Source organism: Carassius gibelio, chromosome B9, assembly GCF_023724105.1.
Source record: "Carassius gibelio isolate Cgi1373 ecotype wild population from Czech Republic chromosome B9, carGib1.2-hapl.c, whole genome shotgun sequence".
Lineage (NCBI taxonomy): Eukaryota > Metazoa > Chordata > Actinopteri > Cypriniformes > Cyprinidae > Carassius > Carassius gibelio.
This window is the reverse complement of record NC_068404.1, coordinates 29,961,210-29,981,120: the sequence shown is the minus strand read 5'-3', so window position 1 is coordinate 29,981,120 and position 19,911 is coordinate 29,961,210. Positions and strand designations below refer to the sequence as shown.

Below are 19,911 nucleotides of genomic sequence, written 5' to 3'. Positions count from 1 at the left end.
CCAGTGATTCATCACACATTGATTTGTTCTTTCTCTTTACTAATGGATTCACAGCTAAACTGATCTGATCTGAGAGAGTGAAGAGTGTGTCATTGTTCTCTACAGGTTGTTTGATTGTGACGTCACAGATGAAGGTTGTTCTGCTCTGACTTCAGCTCTGAGATCAAACCCCTCACACCTGAGAGAACTGAATCTGTCTTGGAATAAAATAAGAGATTTGGGAGTGAAGTGTCTCTGTGCTGTACTGGAGGATCCTCTCTGTAAACTGGAGAAACTGTGGTAAGATTATATATGACACACTGTAAAATATTTGTGAAGTGAAAAACAAATCACCCAAAAAGCCAGAAAACACAATGACAAGTCAGACAAAATGTAAAAAATTAGCTATTGTTTGTGAATGTAATACCTCCTACTGATTTGATGAGACTAGGGGTGTCGTGATATACCGGTATTGATGATAACTGTGATATTCAAAGCAACAATTATCGATATCGTGTTAATTTAATGTGTGATGGTATATCACAATATTTAAAATGAACAGTTCTCTTATGATAATAGCACATGTAAATACTCCAGTGTCAGTACCTGGTTGAGCTCCCAGGTGGCAGTATTGTGCCTCAACACTGACACTGTCACACAAGAAGAAGACGCAGAGCTCAGAGGAGAGCCGTGTTCATCAAAGTAAAGCCGGGCTCACACTACAGGAGTTTTAAAATCATAACTGTTCAGCACACACATGAGGAGAATCTTTGCAGATTATCTATATTAAACATGCACACACTACAAGATTTGAACATCCAGGCACATCACACACTGCAAGATATTAAGATTATCACGCCAGAGGGAGGACCTCACGTGATCTCACGCAGACGATCGTCACTGAATTGTATTTATTTTTTTAAGCGTGCTAGCTTTGTGCATTCACCCGGTGCATTCATACTGAGGCGATTTCACGCTTGTGCTTCTTTCTCCTTACAGTTCTTATGCGTTTTTGCCATATTATACAGGAAGTTATGTTACTACAAAATGTCAAGAAACAGTTTTCGCTATCTCCACTATCCAATATTATACCGGCATTGATGATAACTGTGATATTCAAAGCAGCAATTATCAATATCGTGTTAATGTTGGTTGCAGTGCTATGCACTTAATGCCTCATCTGCGGTCTTTCTTTAATAAGGTTAGTTTCTTTAATTAGTTAATGTTAGTTAATTACATTAGTTAACATATATAAATAACATAAATAATAATGAACAATATTTCCATAGCATTTATTAATCTTAGTTCATGTTAATTTCAGCATTTACTTATGCATTATTAAAATCACAAGTTGTGTTTGTAAACATTAATGCACTGTGAACTAACATGAACAATGAATAACTGCTTTTATTAACATTAACAAAGATGAATAAATTGTGTAATAAATGTATTGTTCATTCATGTTAGTTAAAGCATTAATGTTAACAAATGACATTTTATTGTAAAGTGTTACAATTAATATTTATTCATCATACTTTTGAACTGACAGTATTTTCTCTCTTGTTATTTGATAGGAGCTTTAAAGAAGTGCCCTGCATTTATCAGTATCCTTGTGTCCGTTGGGTGAAATGCTATTTCATGCATACTGAGTTTTTTGCACTGTTAAAGAGTTGGATTCCCATGCTAAACATGGACAAAGTTTCAAAAATTAAGTTGTACGTTTGAAGGAGTATTTCTGTTCCCAAAATACTCCTTCCGGTTTGTCACAAGTTTCGGAAAGTTTTTTTCGAGTATGGCTCTGTGTGACGTTAGATGGAGCGGAATTTCCTGATATGGGTCCTGAGGCACTTCTGCCGTTAGAGCGCGCGCTCCCGTATAGCAGAGCACTGAGAGCACAACAGACTTCACTGATCAGAGCCAGAGCGTCGCCAAATGTCACAAAAGAAGTGTGTTTTTGGTTGCCAGGGCAAGACAACCCTGCACAGATTACCAAAAGAGAAACAGCATTAAGGGACCAGTGGATGGAGTTTATTTTTACAGAGCATCAACGGAGTTGTGCAAGTGTTTGTGTTTGTTCCCTGCATTTCTAAAATGCTTGTTTTACAAACAAGGCCCAGTTTGACAACGGATTTGCGTATCCTTTATATCTTAAGGATGATGCAATCCCAACGAAAAAGGGTCACGATTGTGTGTTGGAACCACAGGCGGTGAGTACAACTGCTTAAAATATCTCTGCCTCCTTGTTAGTGCGTCCGCCTCCCATCGGAGACCCGGGTTCGAGCCCCGCTCGAAGCGAGTCCTTGCTGCTGCTGCTCTCGTTCAGTTTCAGCCTTCACAGCTGTCACAGCTTCCAAACGCTCTCAACGCTCTCAACGCTACCCGCGCTCGTGATTCTTTAGCTCCGCCCACACGTCACGCCTCCAGCCGGTCGTGTTTTTCTGGGAAAAATCGGTACAGACTATCTTTCTCTTATGAATATAATAAAACTAAATACTTTTTGGAGTTATGAAGGATGCAGTACTACTCTATAGGTACTCAAGATTAACATGATATTGAGTGAAAACGAGCATTTCACCCCCCCTTTAATAAACAAAGTAAAAAATAATTTTGACTGATATCCCCCCCCCCCAAGGTTTCTATAGATATCACAGTATATCGATATTGTGAATTCTTATGACAATAATAAGGGTAATATGAAACATCTAATATCGTGACAGCCCTAGATGAGACGACTGTCAATCAAGAGACAGAGATACAGAAAGTAAAACATTGTGTGTCTTTGTTTCTTGTTCATATGTGGACTTCTGTGTTCATGTTAAACATGTTTCTGCATTAGCAACACCTTTAAATGGATTCTGTTACACTACGTGCTAATAGCTTGTGTTGTTAGCAAAGGCTTACATTTACATTTAATCATTTAGCAGACGCTTTTATCCAAAGAGACTTACAAATGAAAAAATAGACACAATCAAATAAACAAGAGAACAACAACAGTATACAAGTGCCATGACAAGTCTCAGTTAGTCTAGTACAGAACACAGAGACAGGGGTTTTTATAAGAATATGATAGACAAGAAAAGAAAAGGTAAGTGCTAGTATTAGTTGGTTAAGTTCTGGTGAAAAAGATGAGTCTTTAGATGTTTCTCGAAAGTGAGTAAAGACTCAGCTGTATGAATTGAGATTGGGAGGTCACTCCAGCAGCTGGACACAGTCCAGGAAAAGGTTCATGAGAGTGATTTTGAATTTCTTTGGGATGGCACCACAAGGTGTCTTCAATTGCAGAGCTCAAACTCCTGGAGGGCACATAGGATTGAACCAGTGAGTTTAGATATGTTGGTGCCGTGCCAGTGGTCGTCTTGTAGAAGCATCAGTATCTTGAATTTGATGTGAGCGGCTACTGGTAGCAGTGTAACCTGATGAGGAGAGGAGTAACGTGAGCTGTTTTTGGCTCATTGAAGACAACCCTCGCTGCTGCATTCTGGATCAGTTACAGAGGTTTGACAGTACATGCAGGAAGAGCCAGGAGAGCATTACTATAGTCCAGTCTGGAGAGAACTAGAGCTTGGACAAGAAGTTGTGTGGCTTGCTCTGACAGGAAGGGTCTAATCTTCCTAATGTTGTATAAGGCTTGACTGTTAGCAGACAAAATTACTAAAGAAAGCAGTCAGATCAGTGAGAGAGTAAGAACCGTGGGCTTTTGAGGAGACCGACCCGAGTACAAATCTGCATTTCTTCTCATTTACTCCAGTGTATATGAGCTCAGAGAGGTGTTTATATTAAAGAAAACATAAGAAAATATTCAAAGCACTGAAATAAAACGTCTAGAATGTATATAATTAAATCTATATGTGTTGTCCTGGTGTTGATCAGATGTTCTGGAGAATCAATCACATGCAGCTCATATTGTTCCCAAACTCAGAAGCGTGAGTCTCTTCCTGCAGCTTCAAGAACAGCTTTATTGATCAGCAGCTTCAGTGTGATTAGGAGCAGGTGTAGGGGGCTTTAGGAAGAGAAAAGACACCATCTGTTTATAATCAACAGAATCAGAGAAAGAATATCGAGCATCGCGTTAGTTCAGTCAGGTCATGTTAGTCACGCTTGCATCAGCTGACAGTCAGCTGTTCCTGACGTGTACCAATCCAGTCTTGACACCGATCACCTGCGGTCTATTTAAATTCCCATTATTCAGTGTCTCTCCATCGCATCGCTGCTTGCAATTAACTCCCTCCTCCAACCCCAACTCCTCCAACTGAACCTGTAATTTGATCTAACTTGTTCTTTCTTTACAGTGTCTTCATTGGAAGCAGTCTCTATGACCTTTTGTTTACAACTCATGTAATTGAGAATTGTAATTATATATGCTTATAATGGTTCTGTTCTGTACCCCAGGGGGGTTTGTCTTGCTTCTCTCCCCGCTCTGTCCAAGCATGGCTGCATGGACAGAACATAACCATACCGCCAACACTAACTGTATGCAATTATAATTGTCATTAAATATACTTGACAGAAGTGGTCCTGATTGAAATGTTATTACCTACTGTTTTGTAAAGGACTGCAGTACATTGAGGTGTGAGTACTATCTGCAAGTATGAATAATATCTCAGAGTGAAGGAGATCTCAGGTTCTGATATCCTTGAGTGATGGAGAAACACACACTCTCTCTCTCTCTCTCTCTCTCTCCCACTCTCTATCTCTCACTCTCTCTCTCTCACTCTCTCTCTCTCTCTCTCTCTCACACACACACACACACACACACACACACACACACAGCACTACTCTGTACATATGTAGGCTGTAGGTTAGGATCCCCACTGAAACGTGTTTCTCGACCCGGTGACTTTTAATGAATGATGCTGAGAATCTGAGATTGGTAATGCTGTAATAAATTCACAACGGTTGTGCTGTAATTATATAATAGACTGTAGTGTGTCTGCTGTTACTGTACTGTTTCTGGTTCTGATTCACTGTTAGTGCTGCGCATGATTTGAGATGCTTTAATTTGCATTTGGGAACACAACATTCGTCATTAGAAACATTTATAAATCTGTTGTTGTTTACAAAGAAGTTTAGTGTCACACAATCCTTCAGAAATCATTCTGATTTACTGCTCAAGAAACATTTCAGATTATTATCAATGTTAAAAACAGTTTTGCTGCTTAATATTTTTGTGGAATCTATGATACGACTCAAACATTTGTATAAGATTTAAAAAAGAGAGAAATGAATAATTTTATTCATCATTCATGAAAGTGACAAAGTGAGTGAAGACATTTAAAATGATTTATATTTAATAAATGCATTAACCAATTTAATTAATATATTGATAAATGCAAATAAATGCTGTTAATCAAACTTTATATTTATCAAAAAAATAAGTGCTTCATCATTTTTGCACAAAATATGAAGCAGCAAAATGTTCAACATTGATAATAATCAGAAATGTTTCTGGAGATTAAAATAAATTGTAAGAATTTCAAAAATATCATGTGACACTGAAAACTGGAATAATGATGAAGAATATAGAGCTCGGGCGTAGACGTTATGGAATGGTGCATTGTGGGTAACGGCGGCCATTTTAGAGGCATCGCAAAGCAGGTTTGTAATAAGATAATAAATAGCCGGTCCCAAGAAAAAGTTATAGAGCGTGACAAAAAAAGTTGCCTAAACCTATACGGACAAACTTAATAATGAAACCAAACAACGCTACTTAAAAAAAAAAAGAGGTTGTAGGCGGAATCGATCCATATGAACACATGAAAGTTTACCAAGCCTCAGTTTCCCTGATAATTTCTCCTACCGGGTCGTCTGAGAAACACAGACTCTACTTCCTGAACCATTCTAAGAATCATCTGAAAACCTACCGTCTGATCATCCAGCTCACCTGCCACCGTCTGTCCTCAGTGTTCTGATCACGTAATACCTGCTTCTATCTCCAATATCTCATTAAACATCTACTTACCTGTATTCCCTGTTGTCTCTCTCTTCTGTCCGTGACAGAAGACCAGACCAACAGTATGCAAAATGCTGCTGGATTGGAAGAGAGCCCTCCACGAGTCTCTCTCCCCGAACAAGCGCAAGCGGGCGATCCACCGTGTTTTCACTCTCCTTCAATGCCTGCCTCTCACAGTCCCATGGCCCGACCTGCAACATACACCGGCGAGGCAGAGGGTTGCAGCGGATTTCTACTACAGTGTTCACTCTACTTTGAGATGCAGGTACATGCCTTCCCTACGGATCGTACTAAGATCGCCTATTTGATCTCCCTCCTCTCAGGTTCCACCCTCCAATGGGCTCAGTCAATCTGGGAAGCGAATGGCCCCCTCACTCGCTCATGGGAGGCTTTCGCCACCCATTTCAAAGAAGTTTTTGGCCTTAACACCGCCGCTCGCTCCATTCATGATCAGTTGTACCGCCTTCGTCAAGGAAAGCTGACCGTGAGTGAGTATTCTTTACGTTTCCGCACTCTAGCCGCCAACTGTGGATGGAATGAAACTGCGCTTATCACCTGCTTACGTCATGGATTGAATCCTGCCATCCGCCATCAAGTGGCCGTCTATGATGATGTCGTCGGCTTAGAGAACCTCATTCAGCGTACCATTCGCATCTCCCAACGTCTCACCGCCTGTGCTCTGGATCAATCCGCTGTGTAACCTCTGCCTCCCACACCATCTACAGACCTTCCAGCACCTGAACCCATGCAAATAGACTCCTACCATCTCACTGCAGTAGAACGTCAACGACGCATTCACAATGGTCTCTGCCTCTACTGTGGTTCCGAAGGACATCTCCTCCTGCAGTGCCCAGTGCGACCACCACGCCCAGCGGTGAGTACAATCCAGATTCCTCCAATGATATCACCATTATCCCGTTCTTCAGTCATGCTAGTGACCCGTTCTCACTCCGTTTTAGCGTATGCCCTCATTGACACCGGCTCCTCAGGGAACTTCATCTCCCACGAACTCCTCAAGAGGCTCAATCTCCCGAGGAGAAGGATCACGAAGAAGTTAGAGATCCACACCATCTTGGGTAAACCGCTGGGCCGTGGTCAAATCTGTCATCAATCCCCCATAGTCTCACTACGCATTGGATGTCTTCATCGGGAGGAGATTTCATTTCTGGTGCTGGAAGGGTCCACCGTGGATATCATCCTGGGACGCCCGTGGATGTCCGAACACTCCCCGCAAGTCAACTGGACCACTGGGGAAATTATGCAATGGGGTGAATCCTGCTCTTTATCCTGTCTACAACCCATCATCAAAATGAATCCCCCTCTTCCTCTCATCTTCGCCTTAACTCCACGTCGATCGAAAGTCCAGAGTCCAACCATCCAACAGAGGTTCCCCTTGAGTACCGGGCGTTCCAGGACGTGTTCAGCAAGCAACAAGCGACACAGCTACCACCTCATCGGCCATGGGACTGTGCCATTGACCTGCTGCCTGGAGCCACACTACCCAAGGGTCGGATCTACCTACTGTCCATCCCGGAGCAGAGGGCCATGGAGGAGTATATCAAGGAAGCCTTACAACAGCGGTTCATGCGACCTTCCACTTCCCCTGCTGCATCCAGCTTCTTCTTTGTGGGAAAGAAGGACGGAGGCTTGAGGCCGTGCATAGACTACCGAGCACTCAACGAACAAACGGTCAAATTCCGCTATCCCCTTCCTCTGGTACCGACTGCTCTAGAACAACTTCGTGGAGCCAAAATCTTCACTAAACTGGACCTCAGAAGTGCATATAATCTCATACGCATCCGAAGAGGCGATGAGTGGAAGACAGCTTTCATTACTACATCTGGCCACTATGAATATCTTGTTATGCCGTATGGGCTGTCCAACTCCCCATCGGTATTCCAAGCCTTCATGAACAAAGTTTTCCGTGAGTTCCTGACTAGATTTGTGATCGTTTATATTGATGACATCTTAATCTTCTCCAAGAACCTATCTGAACACCACCACCATGTCTGTCAAGTCCTGCAAGAACTCCGAGATCATCAGTTATTCCTGAAGTTGGAGAAATGTGAGTTCCACCGTACCACTGTTCACTTCCTCGGCTATGTCATCAGCCCACAGGGAATCCAAATGGACCAGAGGAAGGTGGACACCATCAAAAACTGGCCGCAACCCACCACCGTCAAGGACCTCCAGAGATTCCTAGGATTTGCAAACTTCTACCGTCGTTTTATCCATCAATACAGTATCATCAGTTCACCACTCACCTCCCTCCTTAAGGATCGGCCCAAGTCTCTGTCCTGGAACCCAACTGCCCTCCAAGCCTTCCAAAAACTTAAGAATGCCTTCTCTTCAGCTCCCATCCTGATCCATCCCAATCCAGACCTCCCCTTCGTGGTCGAAGTGGATGCCTCATCGACTGGAGTGGGAGCGATTCTATCACAACAGCAGGGGAAGCCTCCAGTACTCCATCCATGTGCCTTCTATTCCAAGAAACTGTCCCCGGCGGAGCGTAATTACGACATCAGTAATCGGGAACTGCTGGCTATAAAGATGGCTTTCGAAGAATGGAGACACTGGCTGGAGGGAGCACACCATCAAGTCGAAGTCATTACGGACCACCGTAACCTCAAATATCTTCAAGAAGCCAAACGTCTAAATCCTCGCCAAGCCCGATGGGCCCTCTTCTTCACTCGTTTCAACTTCCGAGTTACCTATCGACGAGGAGGCAAGAACCTCAAAGCAGACGCCCTCTCCCGTCTTCATGCACCTGAACCCGAAGTATCACCTCCTGAAACTATACTCCCTCCAGCCATCATTGTCAGTCCCATCTAATGGGCTATAGAAGACCGTATCCGGGAAGCCACCCGCTCCGAGCCAGCACCGCCGGGAGGTCCTGAGGGAAGGACATATGTTCCATCATCACTACGCCTGTCCCTCATGGACTCAGTTCACACGTCTCCGGGCTCTGGACATCCAGGCAGCCGCCGAACCCTCTCACTCCTTTGTAACCGGTTCTGGTGGCCCTCCATCGCGCAGGATGTCTCCCAGTACGTTCGTGGGTGCTCAGTCTGTGCCATCTCCAATACCCCACGACGACTCCCCGAAGGGAAGCTGAAACCACTATCCATACCACGTCGTCCATGGTCCCATCTGGGCGTCGATTTCATGACTGATCTCCCACCTTCAGATTCTCACACCAGTATCCTAGTCGTGGTCGACCACTTCTCCAAGGCATGCAAACTCATCCCCTTAAAAGGTCTTCCCACTGCCTTTGAGACTGCCAACCTACTATTCCACCATGTATTCCGTCACTTTGGTCTACCAGAAGACATTGTATCCGACAGAGGTCCCCAATTCATCTCCCGAGTCTGGCATGCTTTCTTCAGGTTACTTGGAGTCTCAGTCAGCCTATCTTCGGGGTACCATCCTCAATCCAACGGTCAGACTGAGCGCAAGATTCAAGAGATCGGAAGGTACCTACGAACCTACTGCCACCATAACCAAGGAAGCTGGAGCCGCTACCTCCCATGGGCGAGTATGCACAGAATTCGCTACGCCAAGACACCACTGGTCAAACACCATTTCAATGCATACTTGGGTACCAGCCTCCTCTCTTCCCCTGGTCAGGAGAGCCGTCAGAAGTCCCAGCGGTCAACACCTGATTCGAAGCGAGTGAGAGGGTATGGGACTCAGCAGACATCCATCTCCAACGGGCAGTGCGAAGACACCAGAGCCAGGCTAACACCAAGAGGATAGATACACCCCAGTACCAACCTGGTCAAAAGGTCTGGCTCTCCACCAGAGACATCCGTCTTCGCCTACCTTGTCGTAAGCTGAGTCCCCGCTACATAGGTCCCTTCACCATCGAGAGGCAGGTCAACGAGGTCACCTACCGTCTTTACCTTCCCTCACACTACCGGATCGCACCATCATTTCATGTCTCCCTGTTAAAGCCCTTCACTGATCCTCTTGTTTCTCCTTCCCCAGGACCTGATGGTGTAGACGTACCCCCTCCTCCTGAAATCGCTGTAGAAGAATCAATTCACTGTGTGCAGGACATCCTGGATTCCCGTCGGCGGGGCCGTCGCCTGGAATATCTGGTAGACTGGGAGGGATATGGCCCCGAAGAACGCTCTTGGGTCCCTAGGGACGACATCCTGGACCCATCCCTCCTCACCCAGTTCCACAACTCCCATCCCAACCGCCCTGCACCGAGAGGTCGAGGCCGACCCCGTCGACAGGTAACGCGGGCGTCAGGAGCCGCCCGTAGAGGGGGGGGTACTGTCACGGAGCCACCAGTAACCCCTGCCACACCATCAGAGTCCGATCACCCGACTCCGCCCATCCGCTCATTATCACCAGATTACTGAAGTCACCACACCTGCATCTGCTCATCACTGCCACTTCATAAGCCCTCAGCTCCTTTCACTCTCTGTCTGGTCTGGTCTGAGAAACACCGACTCTACTTCCTGAACCATTCTAAGAATCATCTGAAAACCTACCGTCTGATCATCCAGCTCACCTGCCACCGTCTGTCCTCGGTGTTCTGATCACGTAATACCTGCTTCTATCTCCAATATCTCATTAAACATCTACTTACCTGTATTCCCTGTTGTCTCTCTCTTCTGTCCGTGACAACTTGCAGCTCACAAATTGATCTGCAAATTAAACGTGGAGAAAACAATCGTTCTCACTAAGGAAATGTTAACATTAACCAAGCATCAGTGGTGACACACACACACACTTCTCAGATTCTGCTAACTATGAAGCTTGTCTATGCGGGTTTGTCACACTTCAGGAGTAATTACTCACCTATCATACTTGCAAAAATCCACTGTTTTCATCCGGTAGTTCTGTAATCCGGTATAATATTGACGAACATTTGTTAAATACAGTCAGCACAAAAATATCAAAAAGCAAATTAAGTTCAGGACTGGGTCAAAAGAAAATGTTTGAACAAAAAATACAGACACTAAACTGACTCCATTACTGGCCAAAAACTAGAGAAAGCGTTCTGTGTCTGAGTTTGTGTGTGTGTAACGTTATGTAAGAGAGAGAGAGAGACCATACACAACAAGTCTCACCATAACTATGTATTATAATATTATCGAAGGTGAAGGTTTCCCTCTGTACAGCGGCGACCCAAGCCATCTGACGCCTCTTAGTGATTTCATACACCTTTAGTTTTTTTTTCCAAATCGGAAAATGTTGAAAACTAATATGATTCACGAGGTGTTTGCCCTGTCGATCATGAAACCGATTACAGCAGTTCACATTACAGCAATTCTGAACCATTTTCCAAAAAATAATCAAAATTAATGACCAAATGACCAACGTTACCTAATGCCTACTATACAGTACATCTACTTCTGTACCACGATTCCCACAATGCATTGCGACGTGACGCAACGATCCCGACCTCTATAGACCCCTTTTGCGCGGACGTCAGAGGTACGTCACGGCGCTAGCTGGAGGCAAAACAAACGGAAAACTGGAGGCGGCTAATACAAACCAACACAGGGTCGGCTACTCAAGGAGCTTAAAATGTCGTCTTGTTGTGTTGTTGGTTGCCAGAATCGACGGAGAACATTTTATATACATTGTTGTGATTAATTGTGACCGGAATTTAAGAACATGGTAAGAAAGAATAAATACAGAAAGTTTATAATTAATTTGCAGTCTTCAGAATTTTTATTTCTAGAAACTATTTACATCTTAATAATAATTTTACTGTAATGTCACTCTTTATTTAATCTAAGGATTTATACGCCCTCGTTTTCTCTTTACTATACACGCTCGGTTTCTCTATCAGGTAAGTGTAGATGTCAGGCCACTCAATCGGAGGTAATCCTGTCAGATCGTCCATCCAATGAGTGATTGTGTACGGGTCGACCAATCTGGTTCCGTCCGTTAAAGTTAACTTTTTCAAATAATTATCGCGGTCCCTGACAGTGAGTGACCTTAAATATTCAGATAAAGCAGATATATTCAGATTTTCACCAGCCATTGTTAAAAAAACAAGCTAAGAAAACTCGCTAGCTACCGTTTGTTCAAGTGTTGAGGGGAATCTTTCTGCCTCCAGCTAAGCCACGCCCACACAAATACGTCACATTGTTTACCAACTGTAAAAGGGTCTATTCTGATTTGCATCACAGGAATAACATAACATTTTATATTAAAATTGAAAACTTTTTTTTTTTGTATTTGTAATAATATTTCACAATATTTATTTTATTTTACTTTATTTTGTTCAAATAAATTCAGCTTTGAGGAGCAGAAGATAGTTTGTAGCACAGCCACTTAAGAGGTATACTTTTATAATGCTGTTGATTAAATCTTACTCTGATTGTTGATGTGGCACAGCTGTTATTAATGTTTTTTTAGGATTGTCTGAGATGCGCCTTGCCTCGCCTGAAATGTAGGCGGCTGCAGTAAGATCAAAAAAGACCTTTAAAGTCAGACACTTCCTGAATCTCATTGTTTTGTTTTTGTTTAGTTCGCATGTAAATATAAATAAACAAATGGGTAATCTAATTCTTAGAATAAAGAGAAAATGTATCAGTTGACTTTTTCAGCCAATTTGCATGAAGCTGTGTCGTCAGTCAGTCGTTTCCCATCATGCTTTTGATCAGCGCAGTCGGTGGAGAAAAACTGCGTTCGACTGCTCAATCCTAAACAGTCGCCTCGCCGTCGCCAGAGTTTTTTGTCACACGTCAACATGACATCAGAGCAAGGCGGACGTAACTCGGACACTTTTCTAACCGGCATGCATCTCGCGGTGATCACCAGTTATCAATTCTGCGCAGATTTTGCTCACCTCAAACAAGCCTATTGTCCCGTTGAGAACTGTGGACTGTGTTTCTTCTCGCGAGAGTTCGCTCGTGACGCGGGAATCCCCGTGACGTGGGAATCCCCGTGATGACCTGGATTAGCTGAGTAGCGCGTCCGATAAAAGAAGCTGTTTAGCGCCGTTCAACGTGCTCCCAGACTCCAAATATTGCACCGGTGAGACCGAACCGAACACACACAAACACACACACACACACACCAGACCAAAAGTTTGGACACACCTTCTCATTCAAAGAGTTTTCTTTATTTTAATGACTATGAAAATTGTAGATTCACACTGAAGGCATCAAAACTATGAATTAACACATGTGGAAATTATATACATAACAAAAAGTGTTTTGAAAAAAGTGTTGTGAAAATATGTCATATTGTGGGTTCTTCAAAGTGGCAACTTTTTGCTTTGATTGCTGCTTTGCACACTCTTGGCATTCTCTTGATGAGCTTCAAGAGGTAGTCACCTGAAATGGTCTTCCAACAGTCTTGAAGGAGTTCCCCGAGAGATGTTTAGCACTTGTTGGCCCTTTTGCCTTCTGTCTGCGGTCCAGCTCACCCCTGAACTATCTCGATTGGGTTCAGGTCCGGTGACTGTGGAGGCTGTGGTGCACCACCCACTCTCCTTCTTGGTCAAATAGCCCTTACACGGCCTGGAGGTGTGTTTGGGGTCATTTTCCTGTGGAAAAATAAATGATGGTCCAACTAAACGCAAACCGGATGGAATAGCATGCCGCTGCAAGATGCTGTGGTAGCCATTCTGGTTCAATATGCCTTCAATTATGAATAAATCCCCAACAGTGTCACCAGCAAAGCACCCCCACACCATCACACCTCCTCCTCCATGCTTCATGGTGGGAACCAGGCATGTAGAGTCCATCCGTTCACCTTTTCTGCGTCACACAAAGACACAGTGGCTGGAACCAAAGATCTCAAATTTGGACTCATCAGACCAAAGCACAGATTTCCACTGGTCTAATGTCCATTCCTTGTGTTCTTTAGCCCAATCAAGTCTCTTCTGCTTGTTGCCTTTCTTTAGCAGTGGTTTCCTAGCAGATATTCTACCATGAAGGACTGATTCACAAAGTCTCCTCTTAACAGTTGTTCTAGAGATGTGTCTGCTGCTAGAACTCTGTGTGTCATTGACCTGGTTTCTAACCTGAGCTGCTGTTTACCTGCAATTTCTGAGGCTGGTGACTCGGATGAACTTATCCTCCGCAGCAGAGGTGACTCTTGGTCTTCGTTTCCTGGGGCGATCCGCATGTGAGCCAGTTTCTTTGTAGCGCTTGATGGTTTTTGTGACTGCACTTGGGGACACTTTCAAAGTTTTCCCAATTTTTCGGACTGACTGACCTTCATTTCTTAAAGTAATGATGGCCACTCGTTTTCCAGTACTTAGCTGCTTTTTTCTTGCCATAATACAAATTCTAACAGTCTATTCAGTAGGACTATCAGCTGTGTATCCACCTGACTTCTGCACAACACAACTGATGGTCCCAACCCCATGTATAAAGCAAGAAATCACACTTATTAAACCTGACAGGGCACACCTGTGAAGTGAAGACCATTTCAGGTGACTACCTCTTGAAGCTCATCAAGAGAATGCCAAGAGTGTGCAAAGCAGTAATCAAAGCAAAAGGTGGCTACTTTGAAGAACCTACAATATGACATATTTTCAGTTGTTTCACACTTTTTTGTTATGTGTATATAATTCCATATGTGTTAATTCATTGTTTTGATGCCTTCAGTGTGAATCTATAATTTTCATAATCATGAAAATAAAGAAAACTCTTTGAATGACAAGGTGTGTCCAAACTTTTGGTCTCTACTGTATATTTATATATTTATATACCATTGCACTTCCAAGGCCTTCATTCTTTATTGCGGTGGTTATTTCTAGTTCCTGCATTCCTTCAAACCCCACTATTAAGAGGTAACAGAAAAGTTTATTTGTGTAGCCAGCTTATTTTAGGCCGAGCGTTACAAGCAGTGTTGTGCAAATTACTTCCAAACTGTAATACATTATAGATTACTTGTTACTGTCATTTAAAAGTAATTCCTTCCATCACAATATTACTGTCTCAGAATTGTAATGCGTTACATTACTCCAGTGTTACTTTTGAGTTACTTTCAACAAAATAACTACAGAAATAGAACGTAACATTCTGAAATGTCAAAATGTACTGCAGAGTATTTTAGCTCCAGTAGAGGAGTAGCATAATGACTGTGGGCGATCCAGACTACTAACAATAGAGCTTATAATCGACAAAGTGAAGGATCAAGACAACACAAGACAGGATGACAGCCAGAATCACAAACGATCCAAGTAAGTTACAAGTATGGTAGAGGTAAAGAGATTATCTGCCAATATCTGTGAATTGCTTGGGTCTATTCATATTAGACACAACAGGACTATATGTAAACTCTAATGCCATGTACAATTGTAAAATGACAAGATGCGCACACATCCATCTCGTGAATGTACAGTCTTCTGTTATCTTCACTCATTAGCCTCTTTTCCACTGTCCAGTGTGAGCCGAGGCTAACAGCGAGCCGGACGGAGCTAATAGCCTCGGACCTCGAGCACAGAGGACGAGATCATTCTGTGTCATGACAGTATCCTCACACACTCCTGTAAACCCCGTCCTAAACACACCTTCACTGGACTACGTCACACAATACAGAGTTACACCAGCGAGAGAGAGATGAATGAAAAAACATCACTAAACAAATATATCAGAAGCTGACGTTTAGTCTTTATTTCCAAACGTGGACACCACACGCAGCTATTGACTGACCACAAACAGGAAATGGAACTAATTTGCTGCATCTTTGATTCGTTCATGTCTCACTGTTTTATTCTTTTCTCTTTTCTTTGATCAATTCAATTTTGGGCTAAAAGTGTGTTGTAAAGCGTTACTGAACAAGTACAGAGTAAAATATTACTGAAAATTGATTAGTAATGCCTTACACTACTGCGTTAGAGCAAAAACTAATATGTTACTGTAATGTGTTACTTCCAACACTGTTTACAAGTTATTTCAGAATCATTTATAATTGTAATGTTTCCAATCACATGCCTGTATTTGGTTAATTTTGTATTTCAGTTTAAAATCCTGAAAGAGTAATACATTTTTATTTTATTTTTGAACGAGGCTTTAAATTATTTATGATCATGTTTTTTTTGTTCTTTGACATTTTAAATCTCAGTCCAGTGATTCATCACACATTGATTTGTTCTTTCTCTTTACTAATGGATTCACAGCTAAACTGATCTGATCTGAGAGAGTGAAGAGTGTGTCATTGTTCTCTACAGGTTGAGAGATTGTGGCATCACAGATGAAGGTTGTTCTTCTCTGACTTCAGCTCTGAGATCAAACCCCTCACACCTGAGAGAACTGGATCTGTCTGTGAATAAAATAAGAGATTTGGGAGTGAAGCGTCTCTGTGCTGTACTGGAGGATCCTCGCTGTAAACTGGAGAAACTGTGGTAAGATTATATATGACACACTATAAAATATTTGTGAAGTGAAAAACAAATCGGCCAGAATGTCAGACAAAATTAAACAAAATTAGGTATTGTTTGTGAATGTAATACTTCCTTCTGATTGGATGAGACTAGGGGTGTCGTGATATACCGGTATTGATGATAACTGTGATATTCAAAGCAACAATTATCGATATCGATATCTTGGGGGGACCACAGCATGCAAGCAATTGGTCCATTTTTCTCCACAGGGCAGCTCTGTGGGCGTATGCATCCAGCGCTCGAGCTGGACACACATAATTTAGCTTCTCTTGGTCGGGCTCCCGAAAGGGAGGAGGACAGAAGGCCTGCAGCACTACAGGTTGTGGTGTGATAGAGGGCACCTTAGGAACATATCCCGCTCGAGGGTATATGAACACTTTGGTCATGCCAGGTGCAAAATCAAAATAGGTAGGGGCCACTGAGAGGGCCTGTAAATCTCCTACTCTCCTCAGAGGTAATGGCCAACAGAAAGGCAGTTTTAAGAGTCAGATGTCTATCTGAGATATCTTGAATCGGTTGAATGGAGATTTGTAAAGAGCCTCTAACACCACACCCAAGTCCCACGGGGGAATACGGGACCGTACTGGAGGTTTCAGCCTCAGCGCACCGCTAGGGGTAACTAGGGGGTGTCTTCCCAAAGACTGGGCATCAAGAAGGGCGTGGTAGGCCGCAATAGCCGCCACGTGGACCTTCAACGTGGAGTGGGTCAACCCTGCAGAGAGCCTAGCCTGTAGAAACTCCAGAACTGTACGAACCGGGCAGTTTGCTGGGTCTAACTGGCGGTCTCTGCACCATGAGGTGAGGAGTTTCGACCTCAGGGCATACAGTTTCCTCGTTGAGGGAGCTCTGGATTGGAGAAGGGTCTCAACAACCTCGGTTGAGAGACCGGCTGCTAACAGTTGCGCTCCCCCTCAGGGGCCACACCCACAGCTTCCACAACTCCGGGTGAGGGTGAATTATCGTACCCTGTGCCTGCGAGAGTAGGTCTGTCCTGATCAGTATCTCCCACGGAGAGCCGTCGAGGAGTGAGACTAGATCTGAGAACCATACTCTCGCCAGAACTCCCGGGAGCAGAGCGATAGGGGGAAATGCGTACAGACGAAGCCTCGGCCAAGTCTGTACCATGGCGTCCAGTCCCAGAGGAGCTGGATGAACTAGAGAGAACAAAAGGGGGCATTGTTCTACTTGAGCCCTGCCAAATACTCTCCATATCTGCTTCACTACTTCTGGGTGAAGACTCCATTCCCCGGGCCTCAGCCCCTGCCTCGACAGTATGTCTGCTCCCGTATTTTGTTTCCCAGGAATATATACTGCTCTTAATGAGAGGAGTTTGCTTCTGGGACCACACCAGGATCTGGTGCGCCAGCTTGTACAAAGGGCGCGAACGCAGACCTCCCTGGTGGTTGGTATAAGAGACCACCGATGTGCTGTCGGTGCGCACCAACACATGGTGACCCCTTAGGTCTGGGAGGAAGTGCTTCAGTGCACGATAAACTGCTAGCATTTCTAGACAATTGATATGCCATGTTAGATGGCGATCGCTCCGCAGACCACGGGCAGGGTGGCCACTCATGACTGCACCCCAGCCGGTGAGGGATGCGTCCGTCGCTAGTGTTACACGGCGACAAGGAGCTCCCAGCGCATGTCTAAGGCACGTAGGCAGCGCCGCGTGACCTTGATATTGCAAAGTAGATTGCCCCTCGGGGAAAATCTCTTGGTCTTGAGCCACCACTGTAGGGGTCTCATGTACAGCAGGCCAAGAGGTATCACGTTGGACGCAGCTGCCATCAGACCCAACAACCTCTGAGATTGTTTGACAGTGAGTGACTGGCCTTCTTTGCCTCTCTCGACTGAGATGGGATCGACTCGATACGAGCAGGGGACAATCATGCCTGCATCATGGTCGAATCCCATACTACGCCTAGATAGGTGGTTCTCTGAACCGGAGAAAGCACACTCTTCTTGGCGTTCAGTCTCAAACCCAGCTCCCCCATATGTGCGAGAACGACACCTCGATGCCGAGCCGCAACCTGCTCTTGACTGAGCTTAACTCAACAAGTCGTCGATGTGGTTGAGAATGCGGATGCCCTGCATGTGCAGGGGGACCAGAGCCGCGTCTACACATCTTGTGGACATGCGGGGTGAGAGTGCAAGGCCGAAGGGAAGTACTCGATATTGGTAGGCTTTGCCCCCGAAAGCGAACCTCAGAAACTTCCCATGTTGTGGAAGGATGGAAATGTGGAAGTATGCATCTTTGAGATATATTGTGACAGACCAGTCCTCGGACCTTATCTGATCTACAACATGCTTAATTGTGAGCATTTTGAACTTCAATCTCATAACTGAACGATTTAAGACCCTCAAGTCTATAATCGGACGCAACCCCCCATCCTTCTTTGGAACTGTGAAATACCAGCAGTAGAACCTGGACTCCCTGTCTTGAGAAGGGACCACCTCGATGGCCTCCTTCTCTAATAAGGTTTCACTTCCTGTTCCATAACCAGACCCTGCCCGGGGCCGACCATCGTCGGAATGACCCCGTTAAATATCGGCGGTACAGAGCCGAACTGAATACGGTAGCTTTGCTCTTTGACTATTGCTTACTTTTCAAGGAGCTAATAGTGACAAACAACAATAAATAAGACTGACAAGACAGAATGACATGCATACACAGAGCGCTTGCTGAAAACGCAGAAGCTGAAGCCAGCTGTGCGGCTCGTGCCTTTATAGCTTCCTGGTCGCTTACGTCACCTCGCCCGTGACGTCACACTCTTCTATAAGACAGATTAGATATCATATTCAGAGTCGCTCACGCTAAACGCGTTCCCCAAACGTTTCGACGCAGCTCGAGTTCCTGAAGAGGAACAATGAATAACTGTTTTTATTAACATGAACAAAGATTAATAAATTGTGTAATAAATGTATTGTTCATTGTTCATTCATGTTCGTTAAAGCTTAATGTTAACAAATGACATTTAATTGTAAAGTGTCACCATTAATATTTATTCATCGTACTGTTGAACTGACAGTATTTTCTCTCTTGTTATTTCATAGGAGGTTTAAAGAAGTTCCCTGTGTTTATCAGTATCCTTGTGTTCGTTGGGTGAAAAAGAAAAACTTAATAAACAAAGTAAAAAATAATTTTGACTGATATCCTTTTCCCCCCAAGGTTTCTATAGATATCACAGTATATCGATATCATGAATTCTTATGGCAACAATAAGCATGATATGAAACATGTACTGTATTTTCCGCACTATAAGGTGCACTTAAAAGCCTTTAATTTTCTCCAAAAACGACAGTGCGCCTTACAATCCGGAGCGCCTTATATATGGATCAAGACCTCTGTCAAAATGTTGACATTCCCTTTAGCACAGCTTCATCTAGTGGATGCATAACACAAACCCAGTCAAATGTTTGACTGCAGTATCTTCTATTCTATGTGCCTTATATTCCGGTGCGCCATATAAAACAGTCTAAAATAGGCCATTCATTGAAGGTGTTCATGTGTGGACTTCTGTGTTCATGTTAAAGCTGTTTCTGCATTAGCAACAGCTTTAAATGAATTCTGTTACACTACACTACACTACTGTTACTACTGAAACTACCGCCA

General features: G+C 43.8%; 2 protein-coding genes and 1 long non-coding RNA gene across 40 annotated transcripts in view; 1 reads left to right on the top strand and 2 right to left on the bottom strand.

Moving 5' to 3' along the window:
• LOC127964992 (uncharacterized) overlaps nt 1–16,261 on the bottom strand; it is a 118,956-nt gene extending 102,695 nt beyond the window's left edge. Inside the window, exon 1 of the long non-coding RNA XR_008155228.1 lies at nt 16,159–16,261. This is a non-coding gene — a long non-coding RNA (uncharacterized LOC127964992). The remainder of the gene's footprint in view (nt 1–16,158) is intronic.
• The window catches only part of LOC127964895 (NACHT, LRR and PYD domains-containing protein 3-like), a 246,545-nt gene that overhangs the window by 153,580 nt on the left and 73,054 nt on the right, over nt 1–19,911 (bottom strand). The window lies entirely within an intron of this gene.
• LOC127964887 (NACHT, LRR and PYD domains-containing protein 12) overlaps nt 1–19,911 on the top strand; it is a 397,699-nt gene that overhangs the window by 367,750 nt on the left and 10,038 nt on the right. For all 38 annotated transcript variants that reach the window (XM_052565342.1, XM_052565357.1, XM_052565359.1 and 35 more), the window contains 2 exons: nt 135–279; nt 16,086–16,259. In XM_052565342.1, coding sequence (XP_052421302.1) covers nt 135–279; nt 16,086–16,259 — 319 coding nt within the window. The remainder of the gene's footprint in view (nt 1–134; nt 280–16,085; nt 16,260–19,911) is intronic.